The following is a 22,268-nucleotide window of genomic DNA, read 5'->3' as shown; positions in this document are numbered from 1 at the left end:
GAGCAGTGGGGGCTTACTCTCGAGTAAACATGGATAGGATCAGGGGCCCCCTCGACTCCGACCTACATTGCAACGCTACACTCCCACGAGGGCCCCGATCCATCCTATGCGGGTTTACTCAGTAGTGGCTTGCTCTCGAGTAAGCCTGTGATCAGGGATGAATCCCACTGAAGATTCATTTACTTCCGAGTAAATGTTCGTAGGTTTGAGCTGCCTGCCTTTTAAGAGTCTTTAGGGGCTTTTCAGCCGCCTTGCCCATCCATGTGTTGGACTACAACTCCCACGATCCCAGGCTGTAGGATTATGGGAGTTGTAGTCGAACACAATCCAGAGAGCCGCAGGTCGGGGAAGGCTGCTTTACACAGTCACCTTACTCAGTTGAATTCAGGTACTGAAAATAAATTCCTAGGCTCAGAATGTGCTCAGAGAGAGGCGCCATTCTTTCATCCTAATGCTGGGACTTGTAGGACTTTTTTCCTCTGTGTGTGTCTAAACAAGCATAGGATTGCACCCTAAGTGTATCATACCTGTTGCGCCTGGCTCTGGCTGGAAAACTTTGGGGTACTACTAATAAAAGAAATCTGACATCTGGTCACTCCTGTACTTCATACTTCTAAAACAGCGGCGGGGAGACTTTAGGTTTGCAAGTTCCACTTCGTTGTGGTTTTAAAAGAATCCTGCGATCCACCAGCTGCAAAATGCAAACATTTAGGGTGCATCCTATGCATGCTTAGAAAAAAAAAAAGCCCTACAACTCCCAGCACACCCCAGGGCGTGCTGGGAGTTGTAGGACTTTTTCCTGCCTAAATATGCATAGGATCGCAGCCTGAGAATGAACGAAATCAGAGCCCAAGCAGTTGTTTTCATTTCCAGAACCGAACAGAGTTTGCGGTCATTGCACACAAAAATCCACACCTGGTACCCCAAAACCTTTCGCATTTCATCAGTATTATTTGTTGTTGCTGTTGTAAAGTAGTTGTTTGTTTGTTTATTTATTTATTGCATTTATACACCACCCCACAGCCGAAGCTCTCTGGGCGGTTCACAAAAGTTAAAACAGTGAACATTAAAAGGTACACAAAATTTAAAAACCATCAGAAACATAAAAACGACAGTATTAAAAACAAAACTATCCATTTAAAAGCAACAGTTCTGGAGTCCATTAAAAAACAAAGTTAGTGTTGTTAAATGCCTGGGAGAAGGGAAAAGTTGCTGATCTACTGCAAATCGTCCCGAAATCTACCAGTTAAGCCGGATCTCCCTCCTGCTCAATAAACCTCTGCTCTCTAAAACAGTCCTCTCCCCATATCCACAGACATCAAGTGCTGGCAAGGAATTTGCAAGAAGCTTCCGTTACCCCCACTGGGCATGCGCAATGCTTGAGATGTAGTGCGCATGCTAAGGAAGGAACTGGGCAGGTAAGGATGTCTTACGTGGCTGCCAGGTGAAAGAAAGTCGCTCCTTAACTCTGAGATGGGCCATTGCAGCCCGGTCCCGCCGGGCATGTTTCCTGGGGAACTCAGTCCCCATTTTGCCCAGGGGAGTTTTCCTTCCAAGTTAGCAGGATGGCAGCCTTTGAGTGGCTGTTCCTCTGCGTGCATTCTTAAAAGCACGTTGCTCTGTGATCCATGGGGCTGAGTCCCAAATAAGTCAACAGTGGGCTGTGCACGCTTCCTTTGGAGGAAGCCCTATTGAAATCGGTGGGGTTTACTTCTGAGTAAACATAAATAAAGTCGGGCTTCTGTGGGTATACCCAAGTTTGTATTTCCGGGAGGCTATAATGGGTGCAATTACATGGGAGTAAGCTCAGTGTAATTCTCTGTGCTTTTGCTCCAGCGTAGGATTGTTCTTGTAAACGGGCATAGGATTGGGATGTGGACAGGACTGGATTATAGGGAAATTTGCAAGCCCCACTTCCTTACCTGTTTTAGCCAAATCAAGCCTCTCTACCCCTTCTGTAGCCTTCCAAAACAGTGGCTAAGAGACACACACACGCGCGCACACACCGGTAATTTGTGCGTTGATGGGCTGTTAACTCTAACGCAGTTTTTCCGTCTCCAGTTTTCCCTTATGGGTGTGAGCTTCTCCCTGCATTGCAGTTTCCGTCTTCTTTCATCCCCTTTGATGAGAAAACCAAGCTAACCTCAAGCTCAGCATGGACGTAAAGTGTTCCCAACTCCTTCCTTCAGTCTGCACCATTCTGGCAGACCCCAGATCCCCTGTTTCGGATGACACCTGTTTGGAAAAGTTACTAGACTGGTTTAAGATGTTGACAAACGCTGGTAGGTTGGCATTTTAGCTGTTGATTTTGAGAGGGCTCCTTGCAGGCAGGGTGAGAAACCCATCCTTGATGCTGTGCCTCAGGGCAACCTTTAGCAACCTGGCTGCATTATTTATTTATTTATTTATTTATTTAATTTCTATACCGCCCAATAGCCAAAGCTCTCTGGGCGGTTCACAAAAATTAAAACCATAAAGAGCATAATAAAACAACTAACAATTTAAAAACACAAATACAAAATACAATATAAAAAGCACGACCAGGATAAAACCACACAGCAAAAATTGATATAGGTTAAAATATGAGATTAAAACAGCAAAGTTTAATTTTATGTTGAATTAGGTGTTAAAATACTGAACTGAACTATTGGACTACAATGCCTTTCCAGGTGTGATCCTACCTGTACGCCGTACTCGTTGTCTATGGCCTGTCCATAGGTGCTTCCTCCGAGGGCTCGGAAGGTGGCAACAATGGAGAGGGCCTTCTCGGTGGTGCCCCCCCTCAGTTATGGAATGAATTCCTCAGTAAGTCCTGGGGGGAATTCCTTCCATAACTGTAATCTTTTCAGGGCTAGGTTAAGACCTTCTACTTGCAGGTATTTGGTAGCAAATGATAGCTTTAAGGTTTTTAATCTTTGTAAACCACCCACAGAATTTTGGTGGTATAGAAATGTAATAAATGAAATAAACTCCCATCACATAAGAGGACCCCTGCTGGATCAGGCCAAGGGTCCATCTAGTCCAACATACCCAGTCACTACGTTCAACATCTAAGGTCCTCCTCCGGGTGCCTACTCCGAGAGAGGCTCAGAGTGTGGCAACGAGGGACAGGGCCTTTTTGGTGGTGGCCCCCAGACTCTGGAACGAGCTCCCTGATGAGGCTTGCCTGGCACCAATGCTGCTATCTTTCCGGCGTCACGTTAAGACTTTCCTCTTTGCCCAGGCATATGGCAGCACATCTTAATCAACCCACATGTTTAGGTTTTTTTAACGGTTTTTAATGCTTTATGTGTGTATGTTCTGTGTTTTAGAACTTTAAATTTTGTATACTCGTTTTTATCTCAATTTTAGAATTTCTGTAAACTGCCCAGAAAGCCCTGGCTATGGGGGTGGTATATAAGTGTAATGAATAAATAAATAAAATAAATAAACCAGCTGCTGTCCAGGAACTCACAAGTAGCACCCTCCCACCCATGTTCCCCAGCAACATAGGCTTGCTGCCTCTGCTACATCTTCAGCCAGCATGGCCGTATTACAATAGATAATAATACTGGCTTACCTTACAGAGGTGTTGTAAGAATAACAGCTAGACAATGCATGTGAAATGTGTTGAACTCTTGAAAGTGCTCTATAAAGATTAAGTATTACTAGGCTTAAAGAAGCAGGAGAAATATGAGGTACATAATTCCAAAAACCCATTATGACTGCATTTATTTCTGATAATTTGGGTTTTATAAACCTATAATCAAAGCAGCTAGGCTGGTTTCTCAAGGGGTTTCTAAAAATTCTGTCCTGTTTGTTTGTGTGTGTGTGTGTGTTACATCTTGAGGTGTCCTCCACTTCTGAAGCCTTCCTTAAATGTTACTTGTCATGGAGATAAGTACAAGTTTCAGCCAGTAAAAGATTTATCCCTCACAAGGGGGAGAAAGTGATGTCTGGTTCAGGTTGTACCACACTGATTTGAATGTGGAATCCCACGGACATCACCTCCCCACCTCCGCAAAAGAAGAATAAGAGTTTTGGGGCATAATATAGGATGATACCACATCCAGGTTAAGATGGTATTTTCAGGGTATGACAAATCTCTTCATAGGTTGAGGCTGCAATCCTGTACTCCAATCAGTTAGGAGTAAGTCCCGTTGAATTCAGTAGGACTTAATTCTGAGTAGACGTGCCTACGCTTGCACTGGGCGAGCTCTGCTTTGTAACTAAACATCTGAACAGGCTATTTTCTGATGTGTTTCTCACCACCACTTCCAGGACCCAGCCTGCTGCTGTTAGAGGAAAATCCGTGTTTGACAGAGCTGATCCTGGCTGTGCTCAGACAAGAGGACCCCCGTCCCGGTATCCTTTCCTTCGTCCTGCGGCTCACGGGGATATTTGCTGCCTCCGAAAGCAGTTTCCAGCATCTACAGGTCTGTCAGCTTTTGAGACGTTGCAAGCGCTTGTATCCATGCAGTGCTGCAGACGTCATCTGTAAAGACGCAGCTGCTGCTGACTGTATGCATGCATCTGATCGTGTGCTGTAGGCGAACGTGTGTTGTCAGTCGATCAGTTTTCTAGACTTTATCGCTGCAGAGGGAGGCTGTGGAATCACTGCCTAATGGCAAAGCTGAGTGTTGTGTGCCAAGAGTTTTGAAGCCAAAATGAAGTTGCTGAGAAACAAGAAAGAGATATCAGCACGCTTGGGAAGAAACCCAGAGTTTCAGAGAGACAAAAAACCGGGGACTCATTGTTACGAGAGCAATCCTATGCCCCCTAGACAGAGTCTGGGGGCCCATAGGATTAGGATACTTCAGATTCCTGGACCCAAATTTGGAGTCAGTGCTCCGACGTCAGGGCCAGGAATCTGAGCTCCCTTTCCCCTTGCAACCGGTGAGGAGAGGATAGAAAAGGGGCGTGCTGATGGGAGGGGAGGGGCCGGGGAAGCAGGGATACGAGCTATCCCCAGCCTTTCTCCAGCCCCATTCTCTTCCTCTCCACGATGCCTCGGCTAGGTAAACTGCAGAGTAGGGGAAGCAGAGAGGCAGAGATTGACAGACAAAAATGTAGGGGGAAGCCCATTGGCCACTTGGACATTTTCTTCATGATTCTTCGTAGTTTTATTTTCATTTCTCATTCGTTACATTTCTATACTGCCCAATAGTCAAAGCTTTCTGGGTGGTTTACAAAAGAACGAACCCATCAAGAATAGAAAAACATCGTATGATGATGATGATGATGACGATGATGTTTATTTGTATCCCGCCTTTTGCCCAATACAGGGCCTCAAGGCGGCCTTACAAAGTTTAAAACATACATTGTAAAAATAAATAAATAAATACAAGTTTAAAATACACAACAAAATTATAAGACATCAACCTAGATGGAGGGCCAGATTATTCCCCAAAGGCCTGCTGGAACAAACAAGTTTTAGCCTGCTTCTGAAAGCCCATCAAGGAGGGAGCCAGGCTAGCTTCCCCAGGAAGAGAGTTCCAGAGCACCGGAGCAGCCACCAAGAAGACCCTCTCCCATGTTCCCACCAAGCGCACCTGTGAAGAAGGTGGGACTGAAAGCAGGGCTTCTCCAGAAGATCTCAAAGCACGGGCAGGCTCATAAGGGAGAACATGGTCTTTTAAATAACCTGGACCCGAGCCATATAGGGCTTATGAAACCAATGTACAAAATTATGATAATTTTAAAACAATGAACCATAAACCTCAGGATCCCATTAAAAACCTGATCATATGCTGTCAAAGGCCTGCAGTAGAGTAACTTATATTTAGTCTCTACCCCCTCCGCCCTGACCTTCTTTCAGCAGGGGGAAGTGGTGTTCGGTGCCTTTGGAGAAGCGGGACCTCTTGGCAGTGCATTGTGGGAAGACATGTCCATACGCAGTGGCTGGGTCCAAGGGGCTTACACGATGCTGCAGCACTACAGCGCCTTCCAGTTCCTGTGCAACTCTGGTAAGTGCTGCTTGGATGCCTTACCTGCCCAGGTGTGTACATCCCCCTCTGCGTCTGCAGTGAGGCGCGGGCTGTTTTGCTCTAGGAATCCCGTTCACGACCCTCTAGCTCCCAGTCGCTGACTCTCAGCCTAACCTACCTCACAGGGTTGTTGTGAGGATAAAATGGAGAGGAGGAGGAGGAGGATCACATATGCTGCTTTGGGATATAAATGTAACAAACAAATATTTTTTTATTATTTATTGTTGCACTTTTATACGGCCCAATAGCCGACGTGCTCTGGGCGGTTTACAAAAATTAAAACCATAAAAAACGTTCAAAATATAAAACGAACAGTATAAAAGCATAATAGAAAATACAGTGTAAAAACACAGCCGGGATAAAATCAAGCAGCAATGTAGAAGTTAATACAGATTTAAAATACAAATTTAAAGCAGTGAAGTTAAAATTAAGTTGCTAGACTGTTAAAATGCTGAGAGAATAAAAAGGTCTTCACCTGGCATCTAAAAGAGTATAGTGCAGGTGCCAGGCGAACCTCCTGAGGGAGCTCATTCCGCAGCCGGGGTGCCACAGCAGAGAAGGCCCTGCTCCTCCTGGTAGCCACCTGCCTCGCTTATCACCTGCCTCATAATAAATGAATTAATGAAACGAAAACTACCGTGCATTGTTAGGAGGAGCCATTTTTAACATTTTCTGTTTCACCCCTACCGCAGCAGAATTAAAACATCTTTTAAAAATAATTGTACCATTAAATGTTGTTTTCACTGATAAATCAATCAGAGCCCCAAGGGAAGACAATTTCCTGCAGGAGAGCTGCCTTTTCACAGAATTGCCAGCACCCTTGTGCCTTCTTCTTCTTCTTCTTCTTCTTCTTCTTCTTCTTCTTCTTCTCATCATTATCATCATCATCCAGGAGCCCTAGACGTGATTTTCACCCTTCAAGGAGACCGCAGCCTATTCATTGCTTCCGGAGCCAATCGGCTTCTTGCCCGCTTGCTCATCTTCTCGGTGCAGTCCGAACCATCTCGCCTTCTCAGTACGAAGGACTGCGATTGGCCGGCCTGTGCTCGGATGATTGTGGCCCGCGTTGAGGAATCCCTTCAGTCCCGCTCCAGCTCCCGGGTCCAACACTCCTTGAAGCTGCTAACGACGTTATTCGAACACAACCAGGATGCATGGACGGAAGTGCTTTGGTCCCGGATAGCAGAAACCGTTGGATCCCTTCTGACGGAGGAGCCGATCCTGGCTGGACACTCGCTGGTGGATCTGTTCCTTAGCATGGCAAGGTGGGTGGTCTGTTCAGTCGCCCACAATTAGGCTGGTTCTGCCTGTAATGCAAACAACAGCCGAATAACACACCATGCATTTTCTTCATGAGTTGTTCGTGGTTAAGAATCCACAGTTAACCCCGAGTTCTGGATTCATGCGTAACAACAACCCGTGATTCAACAACCCGTACTCATATAAACCATGTAAATGAGTATGGGTTGTTGAATCATGGGTTGTCGTTACGCGTGAATCTGGAACTTGGGGTTAACTATGGGTTTTTAACCACAAACAACCCACAAAGAAAACCCATGGCTTGTTATTAGGTTGTAAACTCTGGGTTGTTTAAACCATGGGTTGTTGTTACAGGTGAACCCAGAACTGTGGTTTGTTCATGGTTTGTTTTGCTAGGCTACAGAGGCAGCAAATAAGAGCAGTAAAAGAAAACCCAACTTGCTGTTTGCTCAGTCTGGCCATCAAATCAAGGATTAACTTTGGGTAAAGCAATGAGCCATGGGTTAATTGAACTGTGGGTTGTCATTACTCTTTTTATAGGCCAGTGTTAGTTCCCATGGGGGAAGATAGAGGGGTAGCAGCTACACCTAGACTGGCTCTCCCAAAGCTGTGGCCCATCCCAGTCGACCCAACCCTGCTGGGTCCTGGGAGCATCAGCAGGAGTCGCTTAGTAGTAGGTCATGGGTTCCAGGCAACGGACCCACCTTCTGAAGAACCAGGGTTAGTTTTGAGAAGTTCAGGACTTTTGTACATCGACGGAGGATGAAAAGCAGGGCCTTCTGCGGAGTTGCACCCTCATTATGGAAATCCTTGCCAAAGCAGGGTAAGCAAAAACCAGTGCTTTGCAAAACCTTCATAAGGGAGACTTTATATCAGGGGGTGGAGGATGTGTGGCCCTCCAGATGTCGTTGGATTGCAACTCCCATCAGACCCAGCCAAAATAACCAAGGCTGATGGATGATGGGAATTGCACTCAGGAGGGCCACACCTTGCCCACCCCTGTTTTATATCCCCAAGACTGAATATAGCTACAGCCTTGTCCCTCAGACCACGTTGCAGGGGAAGCTCTGGTTCGTAACGCCACACGATGGCACCTTTGAATGGCTTTGGACTGTGAGGCAAAGAGGAGACGGTACATCAGGTGTTGACATTTTTGCCCATCCGCTACACTCGGTTCTCTGTCCCGTAGATCTCCTGCTTTTCACTGTCAGGACTGCAGCCTTTGGAAGCTGGTGGCCCTTGCTCTGAAGAACTTAAGCCTGGCTCAAGCTGGGCCCCTGGCTTTGGGACTCCTGAAACTTGAGGCATGGTAAGTGTGGATGCTCTTGAACTTGGTAGCCAAATGGCTACCGAGCCACCTCAGGTAGGACTGACAAGCAGTCGTTAAGGATTTTGGTTGCCTTAACACAGCCTTCCCCGACCTGGTTCTGGCCAACAGATGCGCTGGCTACCACGCCCATCAGTGTGGCCCAATGAGCAGCCAACGGCCATGCCACCTGAGGATGATGAGACATATAGTTCACCGCCTCTTTCGGGGGCACCAGATTGGGGAAAGCCCTCTAAATTTCCATGCCTGTGTGCAATAAAGTCGAAGGCTGTAATCTTTATGCCCACTGACTAGGGAGTAAGACCCTGCGAAGCCAGTGGGACTTAGTTCTGAGTAAGCTATGGGACGAAAAAGGCTGCCCGCCCCTGCGTGAAACCATTGGGGACTGTGATGTTTTACTGCATGTAGCTGTGTCGTTAGGTTTAATATGGAAGTTTATTAAGGTTTGCAGGGTTTGAAGAAGGTACTCGCTGTGTGTTTGTAGCAGAAAGGTAAGTATGAAGCCATAGAGGGGGGAGTGAGTGCTGGATGGAAGGAGAGTGCTGATTGGATGTTTGTGTGGAGCATCTGGATGGGCTGTGAGAAGGGGGGGAGTCGGAGAACTGTGTGATATATATGCTGCTGCTGAGGAGAGAAGGGATGAGATGAGTGTGTATGAGAGAGAGGAATGATATGATATAATATGAGATGAGTGTTGAGAGAGAGATGTGGGATAGAGATAGGAAGGGTCTGCGTGTTTGTCGTTTTGGTAGATTAGAGTGTGGGAGAGAGAATAGTGTGGCTTAGAAGGTAGGAGAACTTATAAAGTTGTATTTATTTATTTATTTATTTATTTATTACATTTCTATACCGCCCAATAGCCGGAGCTCTCTCGGCGGTTCACAAAAATTAAAAACATTCAAAGTATAAAACAACAGTATAAAACCATAGTATAAAATACAATATAAAAGCTCAACCAGATCAAAACAGCAGCAATGCAAAATTACAAATTTAAAACACCAAGTTAAAATTTATTTATAGACTGTTAAAATGCTGGGAGAATAAAAATGACTTCACCTGGCGTCTAAAGGCATATAATGTAGGTGCCAAGCGAACCTCCTTAGGAAGCTCATTCCACAGCCGGGGTGCCACAGCAGAGAAGGCCCTCCTCCTGGTAGCCACCTGCCTCACTTCCTTTGGCAGGGGCTCACGGAGAAGGACCCCTGAGGATGACCTTAGGGTCCGGGCAGGTACATATGAGAGGAGGCGTTCCTTCAGATAACCTGGCCCCAAGCCATTTAGGGCTTTAAATGTTAATACCAGCACTTTGAATCAGGCCCGGACCTGGACTGGCAGCCAATGAAGCTGGAAAAGGACTGGCATAATGTGGTCTCGTTGGCCAGTCCCTGTTAGTAAGCGTGCTGCCCTGTTTTGTACCAGTTGAAGTTTCCGGACTGTTTTCAAAGGTAGCCCCACGTATAACGCATTGCAGTAATCCAAATGAGAGGTTATCAGAGCGTGGATGTTTGAAAAGCTCAAGTGAAATTACCATCTGAAACCGTTACACAGTTATACTTTGAAACCATACGCTTGTGAACCAAGAGAAACCATTAAGCTTTTGAACCTGCATTGACGTCTTGTTAACAAATTACATTCATTTACACCTGGTGTGGTTGTTAGAGTACAAGTCAATCTAGGGTGGCAGCGGAAGGGAGAAGTTTGGGGCGAGGGTGCAGATCTGTATAGCTGTAGGGCTTAAGCAGAAGTAGGTGCGCCACAGGGATGAATTTAGCATCTCAACCCCCTGACGAAGGCACCTGAGCTGGGTCCTTTGGGCGCAAACAAGAATAAAGGTGATCCAGAGTAAACCCAGTGAAGGGTGGGCGTCACAAGGACGTTCTGTCGTTGTGAAGGCGAGAGCGACCTAACCTCCCCCTCTTCCTTGGAAGCCCGCAGGCCGTTAAGATGCAGAGCCTGAATATCCTGCTCCTGCCTCTGGGCTGCATTCGCAGAGCTGCTTCGGACTCCTTAGAATTCCCAGGTATTTGTTTGTTTATTTACAATGTTTATATATTGCTCCATATCTGAAAGAGATTCCGGAGTGGTGAGCGTAGGAGGAGCCATTTATAAATCTCTAAATGCCATTTTCTTCCCCCGCCACTCCAGGTTTGCTGGATGGGCCTCCCTCCAACACGACTCCGGTGGAGTCTCTCCTCTCCTCGAGGTCTTCGTGCGTCAGCCTTCTGTGCCAGTCGTTGGTTTATCTTGAGGAGGTCCAGGGTTTGGTAGGTTATTGAGCAGTCTTCCTCAACCTGGCACCCTCTAGATGTGTCGGACTTCCATCATCCCCAGCCGATGGTCAATGATAGAGAGCAGGGGTCCCCAAAGTGGACCATCGTCACCCGGCTATGCTGGGAATTGCTGTCTGACAACGTCTCAAGAGCCACACATTCCCTGTATATAATACACCTCTGGGAAATCAACCTAGGATACACGTCCCCTTTTCTTCATCAGGTTTGCCTGCCAGTGGATTTCCCCCATAAGCCTTTGCTGCGCTCCGTGGTGACCGTCCTACAGTTCTGTGTTGGCCTTGCTGTCCCAGTCTCCTCCCTGGGAGCGACGGTCGGCAAAATCCTGATCGGCTGCTTCCGGGTTCAGCGGGCGGCCCTTGGTCTCCTCGGGGCGCAATCTCGGTGGGCAAGTAAGTCGTTTTTCTCTCTGTTCCGATTGTCGCGTTCTTCTTCGATTTCAGGATTGCTGCAACAGGGCGAGAATTGTTAGGGCAGGGGGAGCATTTGAATTCCCTGAGTGGCTTTTTTCAGACACTCGCCTTAACACAACAGCCTTAATTACACGTATCAGCATCAAATCATGGGTTCATTAACCCACGATTCACCGTGTCATGTGCACAACTTCCAATAGGCTTCCTTATTCCATTAGACATCTGTATTTGTAAGTGCCATGCGAGTCTGGGAATTCTGTTTATTCCTGATTATACCACCTTGGCTGTTCTTCTCAGCATGTTTAGCTTCGGTTCATGATGAAGCCATGGAAGAAGTCTTTGACATCCTTCTGGTATATCTGAAGAGTCCAGACACCAGCCCCACTGTAAGTATGAAATATGGAGAATGCAGCAATGGCATTGAGAAGGAAGATCATGTTAGAGGCCAGCTTCCCTTGTGCGCGCTTAGGTGTCTCCTGTCAGCAGGCCCATTTCTCTTAGGATCGTTCTCTTAGAACTGCAGAGCTGAGGGAAAGACAATAAGCCATTGCCTTTTCTGAGAGATCAGCTGCCTTTGGCTCTCCCCAACTGTCACCTAGCCAGCAGCCATCCCATCAGGATCCCTGAACTCTTTCCATCCCAGCTGTAAGAACTGTAACTTTAAGAACGGGAGCTTGAGCTTTCATCTTTCCTCCTCCCTCCCCTTCCCCTTCCCCTTGTGTGTGGTGTCTTTTAAGTTGTAATCCTAAGGGCAGAGGCAATCTTATTATTGATCTTTGTAAATCACTCTGGGAGGCTTTTCAACTAATGCTCTGTGTGTGTGTGTATACAGTGATATATAAATCCCATACTCTGGTGATACTAGGCCAGATGTATAAATTTGGCAGCTCATACTGATCGCTGTGAGCGATATGGATTGCCAGGGCACCATTACAGGTTTAAGTCCTCCTCTCCCTTGGACTATACAGATCAGAAGAACCAAACCTGGGCTCTTCCCCCAGATTTTATTTATTTATTACATTTTTATACCGCCTGATAGCTGATGCTCTCTGGGCAGTTCACAACAGTTAAAACCATAAAACAATCACGAACACTCCTGTGTTCATGGGATAATAATTGCTGCTGCATGTTGGGGGAAGTGTGTGGAGTTAGTAGAATTCAGGGTTAAATCACCATGAAATATCGCCACCCTTCCACTCAGTTTGGTGGAGCCGGGTGGCTGCTAGCTTCTGACTTAAAAGGTTGTCACACAAAGGAGGGCCAGGATCTCTTCTCGATCCTCCCAGAGTGCAGGACACGGAATAACGGGCTCAAGTTACAGGAAGCCAGATTCCAGCTGGGCATCAGGAAAAACTTCCTGACTGTTAGAGCAGTACGACAATGGAACCAGTTACCTAGGGAGGTTGTGGGCTCTCCCACACTAGAGGCCTTCGAGAGGCAGCTGGACAACCATCTGTCAGGGATGCTTTAGGGTGGATTCCTGGGGGTTGGACTTGATGGCCTTTAGGCCCCTTCCAACTCTAGTATTCTATGATTCTATGACTGTAGGACATGACCTTCCCCAGTCTGGAAGGAGGGAACATACCTTGCCCAAACTATTATGCTTTTAGCCAATCTTCTGTTTGCCCGTGGCCACTTGCTCTTGATTGTAATGGGAGCATTAGATGAAAGGGAAGGCAGTGTGATAGTCCCTGTACCTAATGCCCAGAGAGGAGGTGGGCAACGATGTCTCCTTCTTCACCAATTTGGGGGAGTTCCTTTGGCAGGCAACTAGAATTCCACCTTTCATTCCTTTCAGGTTCTGAAAAAGGCATTTCAAGCCACGTTAAAATGGCTTCTGAGCGTCCCGGAACCGTCCGGCTCCACGGAAGACTTTGGACGGCACAAACAATTTCACAGAGGTATAAAGATTGCATCGAGCAATAGATAAATGAGTCACCGTAAGTTCAGGCCTGGTGGACCAAACCCAGCCTTCCTGGGGTCCCAATTTCTGCTTCACTGCATGAGCCAAATACTCAGACGACTTGGATATACCAGTATGAACGGGCATCTGAGTGATGACAGCGACCTCCAGAGAGGGCAGTGAGACTTGGGCATTTCCACTGGCCTCCCACTGAACGCTGACTGGGTCCACAACTTAAGGGCCATGGCTCTGTGGTAGGGCAGCCGCTTGACATGCTGATGGTCCCAGGTTCGATTCCCGGCTTCTCCTGGCAGGTTTAGAAAAATTCCTGCCTGAAACCCTGGAGAGCCGTGGCTGCCAGTCAGTGTCAACAATACTGGGCTAGATGGATCCATGGTCTGACTCAGTCTAAGCCTCAGTCTAAGCCTAGGAACCTATGTTCCTAGCTGATAGTACAATCTTATACCTGTGTACTCACAAGTAAGCTCCACTGAGATCAATGGGATTTACTCACAGGTAAGTGGGTATAGGATTGCAGCTTTAATGCTTTAGAAGCGGTTCTTACCCGAATTGAGTAGGGGGTTGGGATAGTTGACCTCCAGGGTACTCCGGCTCTGACATGTGATGGTTCTACCTATGACCTTTTCCTCCTTCTGGGCAGAGATGCTGCCTGTGTTGCAGAAACGCCTGTGCAGCCCGAGCTGGGAAGTGCGCGATTCCTCCCTGGAGTATCTCACACTGTCGTTGAAGCGTCTGAGAGGTAAAGTTCGCAGGGGCTGGAGAGCAGAAATGCACCATAGAGGAGAGATTCCTCACTAGCCTTGCTGAGTTAAAGAAAACCTCCATGTTTAGGCGCAGTCTACCTTAGTTCTAGAGCAGGCGGGAGCAGGGATATCTTTTCCCATCGTCCTTGTCTGTGAGCTTCCAGGAGCGTTCGGTGGTCCAACGCTTAACTTGCCAGGAATGTTCCTGTGAAAAGATTTCCAGAGCCAGGCTCCCGCCTCTGCTCCCGTTTGGGGGCTTTGGTGGATGAGCCTACAGGCCCGGAAGCCGCCCCATACTGCCTGAGTGTGCTCTTGGCAAACCTGGTCCTTAACAGATGCTAAATTAGCCAGGGAGAGACAGGGAGAAGCTGCCTCCCTCTAGAGACCCATGCGGGCAGCTAACGGATGCGGCACGCTCTTTATCTCCGCAGGGCAGCCGTGGTTCTGCCAAGCGCTGCTCTCCTCCGAAGTGCCGGGGCTCGCCGCGGGCCTTCTGGACGACCCGGAGAGCTACGTGCGCGCCAGCGCTGCGAAAGCCTCGGGGCAGTTTTCCCTCGTTGCTGGCGTTGGCTCCAAGACACCCGGCTCGGAGAACAACGGGAGTCACAAAGAGGTACAGTGCTTTGCCTGCAAAGAACGTTTTGTCCTGCCTGTCCCGGTGACGCCCAGACCGGGGAAGCATTGCGGGTCCTGCGTGTGGGTTTCCTGTGGGCAGCAGGTTGTGTTGGATAATCACTGGGCTTCTAACCTGTTGGAAGTTACAGGTTGAACCAGTGAATAGCAGAGTAACAACGGCTCTTAGTTAGGACGCAGCAAAGACCAATAAGGCAAAGGGTTCCTTGTAAGTTTTAAAAGTAAATCCTCTACTGACAGATTTATAATTTAGTTATGGCAGTACAAGTTACAAATACTCACAGACGATCACCTCAATACAGCACACATCAAGTTGGGGTAAGATGAGGAAGATAAGAAAGATACAAACACAGTTTCTTATATAGACAGTCCTGTACAAATGATGCAACCACTAATTGAACCATCTCAGAAAATGACTCCATGCAATAATCCAATAATTCAATAAGTGTCCACCTGCAAAGTTGACCCTTAAGTGATTATGTCCTGCTGACTCCTCACTTCTTCCAGGCTTGCAGGAAATTGTAGAAAGAATGGAAAAGATAAAAACCAGGATCCATTCCGGGACCCAACAGGTTGGCCACTGTGTGAGCAGAAGGCTGGAATGGACAGGGTTAGAATCATACAATAGCAGAGTTGGAAGGGCCTACAAGGCCATCGAGTCCAACCCATTGCTCAATGCAGGAATCCACCCTACTGTTTAATGCATCCATCGGATATGATGGACAAGAGGAAGAGGGGGAGAAAGAATCATAGAACAGAAGAGTTGGAAGGGGCCTACAAGGCCATCGAGTCCAACCCCCTGCTCAATGCAGGAATCCACCCTAAAGCATCCCTGACAGATGGTTGTCCAGCTGTCTCTTGAAGGCGTCTAGTGTGGGAGAGCCCACAACCTCCCTAGGTAACTGGTTCCATCGTCGTACTGCTCTAACAGTCAGGAAGTTTTTCCTGATGTCCAGCCGGAATCTGTCCTGCACTCTGGGAGGATCAAGAAGAGATCCTGGCAGGGCTCTTCTGATGATCTCTACAGAGGCCCATCTTGACAGTTCAGAAACAGCGCTTGCGGACAGAGCAAATTGCAAGGATGTTGGGTGGTGTTGGGTGTCTAGGAGCGCATCGCGCTGGTCTAACGTCCATTGCTTTGGATAGCTGTTCCTTTCAGGGCTCAGTTTTCAAGTGCTTTCATTAGATTTTAATAGACTGGGGCAGAATGGTCTCCTTCGCCCAGACAAACCTGACCAAGCCATACAATCAGCACGGGAGGCCCTGTCCTCTGGGCCCATCTCTGGTGGAGAGTCAGCTGATTGGGTTCCAAGGGCGGGGCCTTCTCAGTGAGGGCACCAGAGCTGTAGAATTCCCTCCCTTCTGGCCTAGCCGACCTCACAAGGTTGTTGTGATAATAAAAGATGGGGCGGCAGGGGGAGAACCGCACCAAGATGAGAGAGTTTAGCATGGGAGAGACCTGTAAGAAACCTGGCTGCTATTTCCTGTGTTTGTCCTTAAGTTCTTACGTTTGGCGCTTTCGGGGGGACGTGCTTTTTGGCTGTGCGTTTGTTAATGCCTCGATGCGTTGGAAAGGTCTGGGGCGTTTGCTTTTGGCTTATGCGCTACAGATGAATATAAATGAATGTGGTGTCTGAATGGGTAGGTGCTCTAACGTTCCCTCTGTATTAGTGAAATCAGTGGTTTGAGTTGTTATGGTAATGATGGATTCTCGCAACTGACATATGGATATATCGGTTCTTGTTTTGGGATTGCCGTTCTCGTGTCGCGCACAAGGCGTGGGAAAGCGGTGGTGATGGAAGCAGCGTAGAGCTCTCACCTTTCTTCTCATTGCCGTTCCGCAGCCCAGCGTCGGTGCTCGCTTGCTAGAAATCTTGTCGACTGACACTGAAGGCTTCCCTCGCAGAGCCGTGATCGGCGTCTTCATTGACTGGCTGCAGGAGGGGCACCCGGAGGCCCTGGCCGACCCTGAGCTGTTTGTCTCCAGAGCCATCCAAGCCGTGCGCGGAGACTTGGACTGGGAAGTCAAGGTTACCGGCCTGGAACTGGCCGCTGTCTTCGCTGCCCAGACCTTTGGCCGGCTTGGGCTTGTCGAAGGCTCCCACCCGGCCCGTTCGTCGGCTGCCAGGCAGCCTGACCGTCCTTCCGAAGTGCTGGAGACGTTCTGCCGTGTGAAACTCTTTGAGTTCCTCTTTGGAGCCCTGTGTGACTGCGACAGGCCCGTGGCCCTGAAAGCCTGCGAGGTGCTTCGAGCGGTGAAAGCCAAGATTTGCGGAGACAGCTGCCAGGAGCAGGGGAAGAGCTCGGAGGCGGCCGCTGGGCCAGGGGAAGCGTCTCCGTCTGTTTTGATCCTTCCCCTTGGGGGTTTTGCTGAAAGGGCTTCTCAGGACCCGGAACGCCTGCTCCTGATTTTAGAGACGACAGATCTGGAGGGTTTGCAGAGATCCCTGGACGTCAGCAGCGACCACCTGGAGCAGAACCCCCAGTCCCTCTTGCAAGACATCCTGTCTGCTGCAGGGAGCATGGAAGAGAACGAAGCAGACTGTTACTGAAGAGGGGGAGCAGAGGCCTCCAGCATGGGGAAAACATCCTTGCTCGGGCAGGCAGACCCACCCCCAAGGGCGCAACAGGCCACTTTGCAAAATGTACTTCTTGCCTAGTGGGGCGCTGCCCCAAATCCCCGTGCAGGAAGCCATCGGTGGGCGTAATGCATTACGGTGGGCGTAATGCAAGTCAACACCAAAGCGGAGCTCAAAGTCGAGAGACAGCCGCACCAAGCGAACCAAATGACAAAGTTGTGATTCATACAGAGTTGCTAAGAACGGAGCTATAAAATCACCCAATGTGCAAAACCCAGTCGAGCTGTAAATATCAAGGCAGGTCCGCCCGGCAATACCGAGAGCCCGTTGCTCTTAAAAACAGTAGCACTACTACTGTAAGTCCCTGGGAGTCGATTCTGCCAAGGACGCACGCTATTCCGTGTGTGTGGCGATTATTTAAAGGAGCAGTCCGTTGCTGACGGATGTGGAGGTATTTCAAGGTGGGCCTAGGTACGGCTTGACTGTTTCTTTGTACCGGTGTGATGAGTGCACAAGGCACGCGATTTCTCTGTCTACACGTGTACAGCACAACACGCGTCAGGGCACGCGATCCGCGGCAGCTTTCCATGAAAGAACCATTGTGCGTACGAGCATCAGACTTCTCTGTACGCGGGGTTCCAAGCTCTGTTTTAGATGGCGGCATTTTCCAGGGACTGGGGCTTTGGCCTTGGGAATAACCCTTTCACTAAGTATGGCAGACAGGTTGTGGACCCTCTGCGGTTTTTAGGCTTGTACCTTGCTGGCCGTCGTCCCTGCAGAGCAAGGCAGCCGGTTGTTCTCCTGGGAGTTTTCTCTTGTTACCAATAAAAGTTATTTTTTTCTTGCAGCTTGGTTTCGTCAGCCCTGGCTCGGGTGGCTTGCGTGTGCATGGCCCAAAGCTAGCTCTCCTGTGCCAGGACAGGGCCTTGTTTTTGGAGTACGGACACAGGCTGCCTTAGCAGGAGGGATGGGGTTTGTGAATGAACTGAAGGGCTGGGAAAGACCCCTGCTTGGACCTCAGGCCTGGGAGCCCAGTCCTGCCCTCCTGGGTTCCCCGAATGGCCGTGCTGTTTCCCTTGGTAGTTTCCGGGCTTTGGTGCACTTTCACCCACCCGCCCTGTTCTGAAAGGCTGAGATGTCCCTCCGTGTCTTCAAAATGCCCCTTAAAAAAAGAAAAAGGATCTCTGAACTTTGGTATCCCCCCACCTCCGTGCCCCCAGTCCTGCGATCCAAGGTCCTTTGGACTGGAGCTGCTGAATGTGGCCGGTAAAGGCGAGGCTCTCTGATGGAGCTACTGCCTTCTCTCTTTAGATCTTTCCAGCTCAGGGGACTAAGGGCGCAACCCTATGCATGATTAGATGGGGTGGGAGGGTGGGGAGCCTACAACTCCCAGCATGCTTTCCCTAAAATGGGTTCAGCTCCTCAGATGGCTCCATTAGAGTTCTGGCTGGTTCTGACTGAAACCCCGAGCGGATTCACAGCCCCACTGAAATCGGAGCCACCAGCCTATATAAGAGCATCAGAAGAGCCATGCTGGATCAGAACAAGGGTCCATCTAGTCCAGCATTCTGTTCACCAGCTGTTGATCAGGAATCCACAAAGAGGACACGACTACAACTTCACCCTCCCGCCCATCTTCCCCCAAAACTGGTGTACGTAGGGCTTGCTGCCTCTGATACTGGAGGTGGCATGTAGCCATCAGGTCTAGCAGCCAGTGATGATCTCCTGGTGGAGACGCTACTGAGCTAGATGGGCCAAGTGGGAATCAGGCATAGAAGTTTATTACGCAGTGGCTTCAACCCTGGAGCTGTATTCGTGCGTTCTTCCGAATGCAGTGGGGCAACTAATGCCACTTGCTGGGGAACATGGGCAGGAGGGTGCTGTTGCATTCATGTTCTGCTGGTTGGCCACTGTAGGAACAGAATGCTGGACAAGATATGACAGCCTTTGGTCTGATCCAGCATGGCTCTTCTTAGGTTAAGTGGTGCTTGAGTGCGCAGCAAGACTTTGTGACGCGTTGACCTGGGGAGGGCTTCCCTTCACTATGACCAACCCCCCCCCCCCCGGCAATAAACTCCCTCTCGGAAGCAGCAGTACAAGCTTTTAAGCTCCACTCCATCAAAAACAAAAGCTTCATTTCCTTAAAAATTTAAAACGCACACACATGCAAGACGTGGTTGCTAAGGGACCGGAGTTTGCACAGAGCAATTGGATTTTACAAAGTACTTGCAAGCTGCAACGTCGATACTGTTGAAGCCTCTTTCTCCCCTGGGACTCTATATCTATATAAATCTCCCGTTGCAGAGGTGGTGGTAGGAATGAATATTTCACTGGAGGACAAACGCTTGGGCGCACACAGAGACAATTATGGTGGGCCGTTCGTGTCAAGTAGGGGCTATGAAAATCCAGTATAGTTTCTTGCCAATGCTGTCAAGATAACGGGGGGAGATTTCCAGGTCACGAAATAAACTCTAGCGCAGCCTTCGCCAACCTGCCGGTTTCCAGATGTGCTAGATGGCAACTCTGAGCAGGCCAATTCGCTTCTTGCAAAAGCTACGAGAGCTGGGAGTCCACCCAAGGGTTGGTGGGCTGCATGTCTAGAGCCAAAAGCGATCTCTGCTTTTGGGAGACTTGGGCACATGTTTAATCTCAGGGAAAGAAACCCGTTTGGCGCACTGGGTGTATGTAGCACATGGGCTGACAACTGTTCTGTGCCTAGAACAGTGATCCTTAATGCAGGCACCACAACAGGAGGAGGCGTTGGTGGAAGTGTTTCTGCCTTAAGAGTCCTTTCTGAGCTCAGTTATGCCTTCGAGGCAGAGATGTACACACACAAGAATAAAAGAAGAGTAAATGCACAGAAGGGCTCAGAGCATTACCTAACGCTGCAGTCATGCAGACGGAGGCCTTTACTCCTAGGAGAAACGCTAGAGGAGGACGTGGGAGAATCGATTCTTTCCCGTGTCTGAAACCAGGGACCCAGAAAGCAACTGACAGCAGGAAAGAAAAACACACAGGCTGTAATGTTCTGCACACTTAACATGGAATAGAGACGGGCAGATCAGTGTATTTTTGATCTGTGCGTGTTTTGCACGCTTTTGTTTGTAAGACCATTCCTTTCTGTTTTCATGTCAAGTTGTAGGGTTGTTGTTTTAATTAAAAAATGCTCACAGAAATGGTATTTAAATTGTGTTTCTGAATACTTTTCAACAAACTCCTTTATAAAGATATTTTTTATTCAAAAAAAAATGTATTTTATTCCAAAAAACACATTTCTAAATGTGTATTTGAGCAGAGAACTGAATAAAACATTTGAAGACATGTGGACTCCTATAGATAATTGTGTTCCAATCCGCGCATCAATCCGGGAAGGGCTGGATTGCACCTGTATTTGCAGAGATTGAATTCCTCAAGCACTCGTCCCAAGGGGAGTACACCCATTAGGCACAGCGGGACATACTTCTGAGTAAACACGCATAGGATTGAACTGCAAATGCTTTGGATAAATTAATATTCCGTGACAGGATAAGTGCGTTAAACATTTCTCCAACCCCTACTAAACTGAGGGACCGCACTGGTTCCCTAGGCAACAATTTGCTTATTCCAGGAGTGGGTGAACCCAGGAGTCTTTCAGCCTGAGGCTTGAATTCCATTTTGGAGACTTTCCAGGGTGTGGTGACCAGGCCAAAGGCAAAATGAAGTGGGGTAAAATCTAGAAAATGCAAGCGTAATTTAACTTAAAGGTTCTTAGTGCCAGTAAGTAAACTCTTTTGAAAAAGGATTTAAATCTTTTAGAAAGGGGGCGGGAATGCACAAAAGCTGGAAAAACACCCAAAGGTGGGTGGTGGGAGGAAAGGTGGTGGATCTAGGGAAAGTGGGTATGGCCCTTTGGGGAATTGCAGAGGGCAGGATTGGGACCGCAGGAGACTTGATCAGAGGCAGGAGTGCAGAAGAGCACAGAATGGGATGATACCAGACAAACAATTCAGCTTCCTGAGAGTGTCCACATTTTGGAACATCCAACCCATAACCAGCACATGAGCTGCACTTGAAGAAGACCACTTGAGGAGAGGACCTTGGAAGAGTGTGTGGAGTAAACAGATGACATCTCGTACTAGACAAATGTTTAGGGCTGATCCTGGGGAAGAAGGCGTTTGTGTACACCCCTCTGAAAGAGGAAAATCTGTGGGTCTAAATGTTATAGAATATTACTGCAAGTGCCTTAAGTACATAGCAATCTATCTGACCTCTGTGGCGAGCTTTTATGACAGCCAAAAGACGGATCTTACGACGTTGGAAGGATAAATGGTCACTTCCTCTAACGCAACGAATTGAGGACCTGACAATGCTATCAATATTTGAAGGGGTGGTATATAGGCGCCACTCACGAATGGATAAATATATGGATATTTGGCCTGCTTTCCTTGAAGGTTATACATAATCTCCTTCTGCTCCCCGCCCCAAATATCACATTTGATGGAATATTGATATTTCTATCCATATAATTTAGGTCCCCTGGGAAGAATTTACTTCAGTCAGCAAAGACTAGGCTGACAACCATAACCCAGAGGACCTTCTCTTCTGCTGCTCCCAGACTGTGGAATGGCCTGCTGGAGGAGACGCGTCAGCTTGACAGTCTTTAGCATTCAAGAAGGCTGTCAGGACTGATCTCTTCCGGCAGGCCTATCCAGTAGAATTTTAGTATGTTTTTAGGATGCTTTTAGGATGTTTTTAAACAGTGTATACCATGATTTTAATCAGTATTTTATGTATTTTATGCTTGGTTCCCCGCCTCGATCCAATCAGAGAGGCGGGTAAGAAATAAATTATTATTATTATTGTTCTTTTTATCTCTACTTTTTTTCATGATCTCTTGTGTGTGTGTGTTAAACTCAGAATAAAAAGAAAATAATAATAATAAAAAACTATTGCTGGATCATTTGTACTGACAGTTGTACACTCACTGGCAGCAACGGCTCTCCAGAGTTTCAGCCAGGTGATTTTCATGGCCCTACCTGGAGATGGCTGGGAAATGAACCGAAGACGTTCTGCATGCAAAGCTCTACCGTTGAGCCACAGCCCTGCCCTACCGTAAATTAGGAAGGGGGGTTGGATCAAAAGAAAAGGATATTTCC

General features: G+C 48.1%; 1 protein-coding gene across 2 annotated transcripts; it reads left to right on the top strand.

Annotated features, from left to right (window-relative positions):
* Positions 1-1,442: 1,442 nt before the first annotated feature.
* On the top strand, positions 1,443-17,980 carry BRAT1 (BRCA1 associated ATM activator 1). 2 transcript variants are annotated; one of them, XM_063143626.1, is made up of 13 exons: positions 1,443-2,282; positions 4,261-4,415; positions 5,798-5,945; positions 6,859-7,231; positions 8,416-8,535; positions 10,482-10,573; positions 10,699-10,817; positions 11,047-11,233; positions 11,561-11,640; positions 13,053-13,155; positions 13,819-13,917; positions 14,353-14,534; positions 16,399-17,980. In XM_063143626.1, exons 1-13 carry the CDS (start codon positions 2,156-2,158, stop codon positions 17,104-17,106), a joined length of 2,493 nt encoding a protein of 830 aa, XP_062999696.1. In that variant the 5' UTR covers positions 1,443-2,155; the 3' UTR covers positions 17,107-17,980. The 2 variants fall into 2 exon arrangements, with proteins under 2 accessions (XP_062999696.1, XP_062999695.1); XM_063143625.1 differs by having other exon boundaries at positions 11,552-11,640.
* The last annotated feature ends 4,288 nt before the right edge of the window (positions 17,981-22,268 follow it).

This window comes from Elgaria multicarinata, chromosome 17, assembly GCF_023053635.1.
Source record: "Elgaria multicarinata webbii isolate HBS135686 ecotype San Diego chromosome 17, rElgMul1.1.pri, whole genome shotgun sequence".
NCBI classification, from domain to species: domain Eukaryota; kingdom Metazoa; phylum Chordata; class Lepidosauria; order Squamata; family Anguidae; genus Elgaria; species Elgaria multicarinata.
Note: the sequence above shows the minus strand (reverse complement) of the source record. Positions and strands in the feature narration are given on the sequence as shown.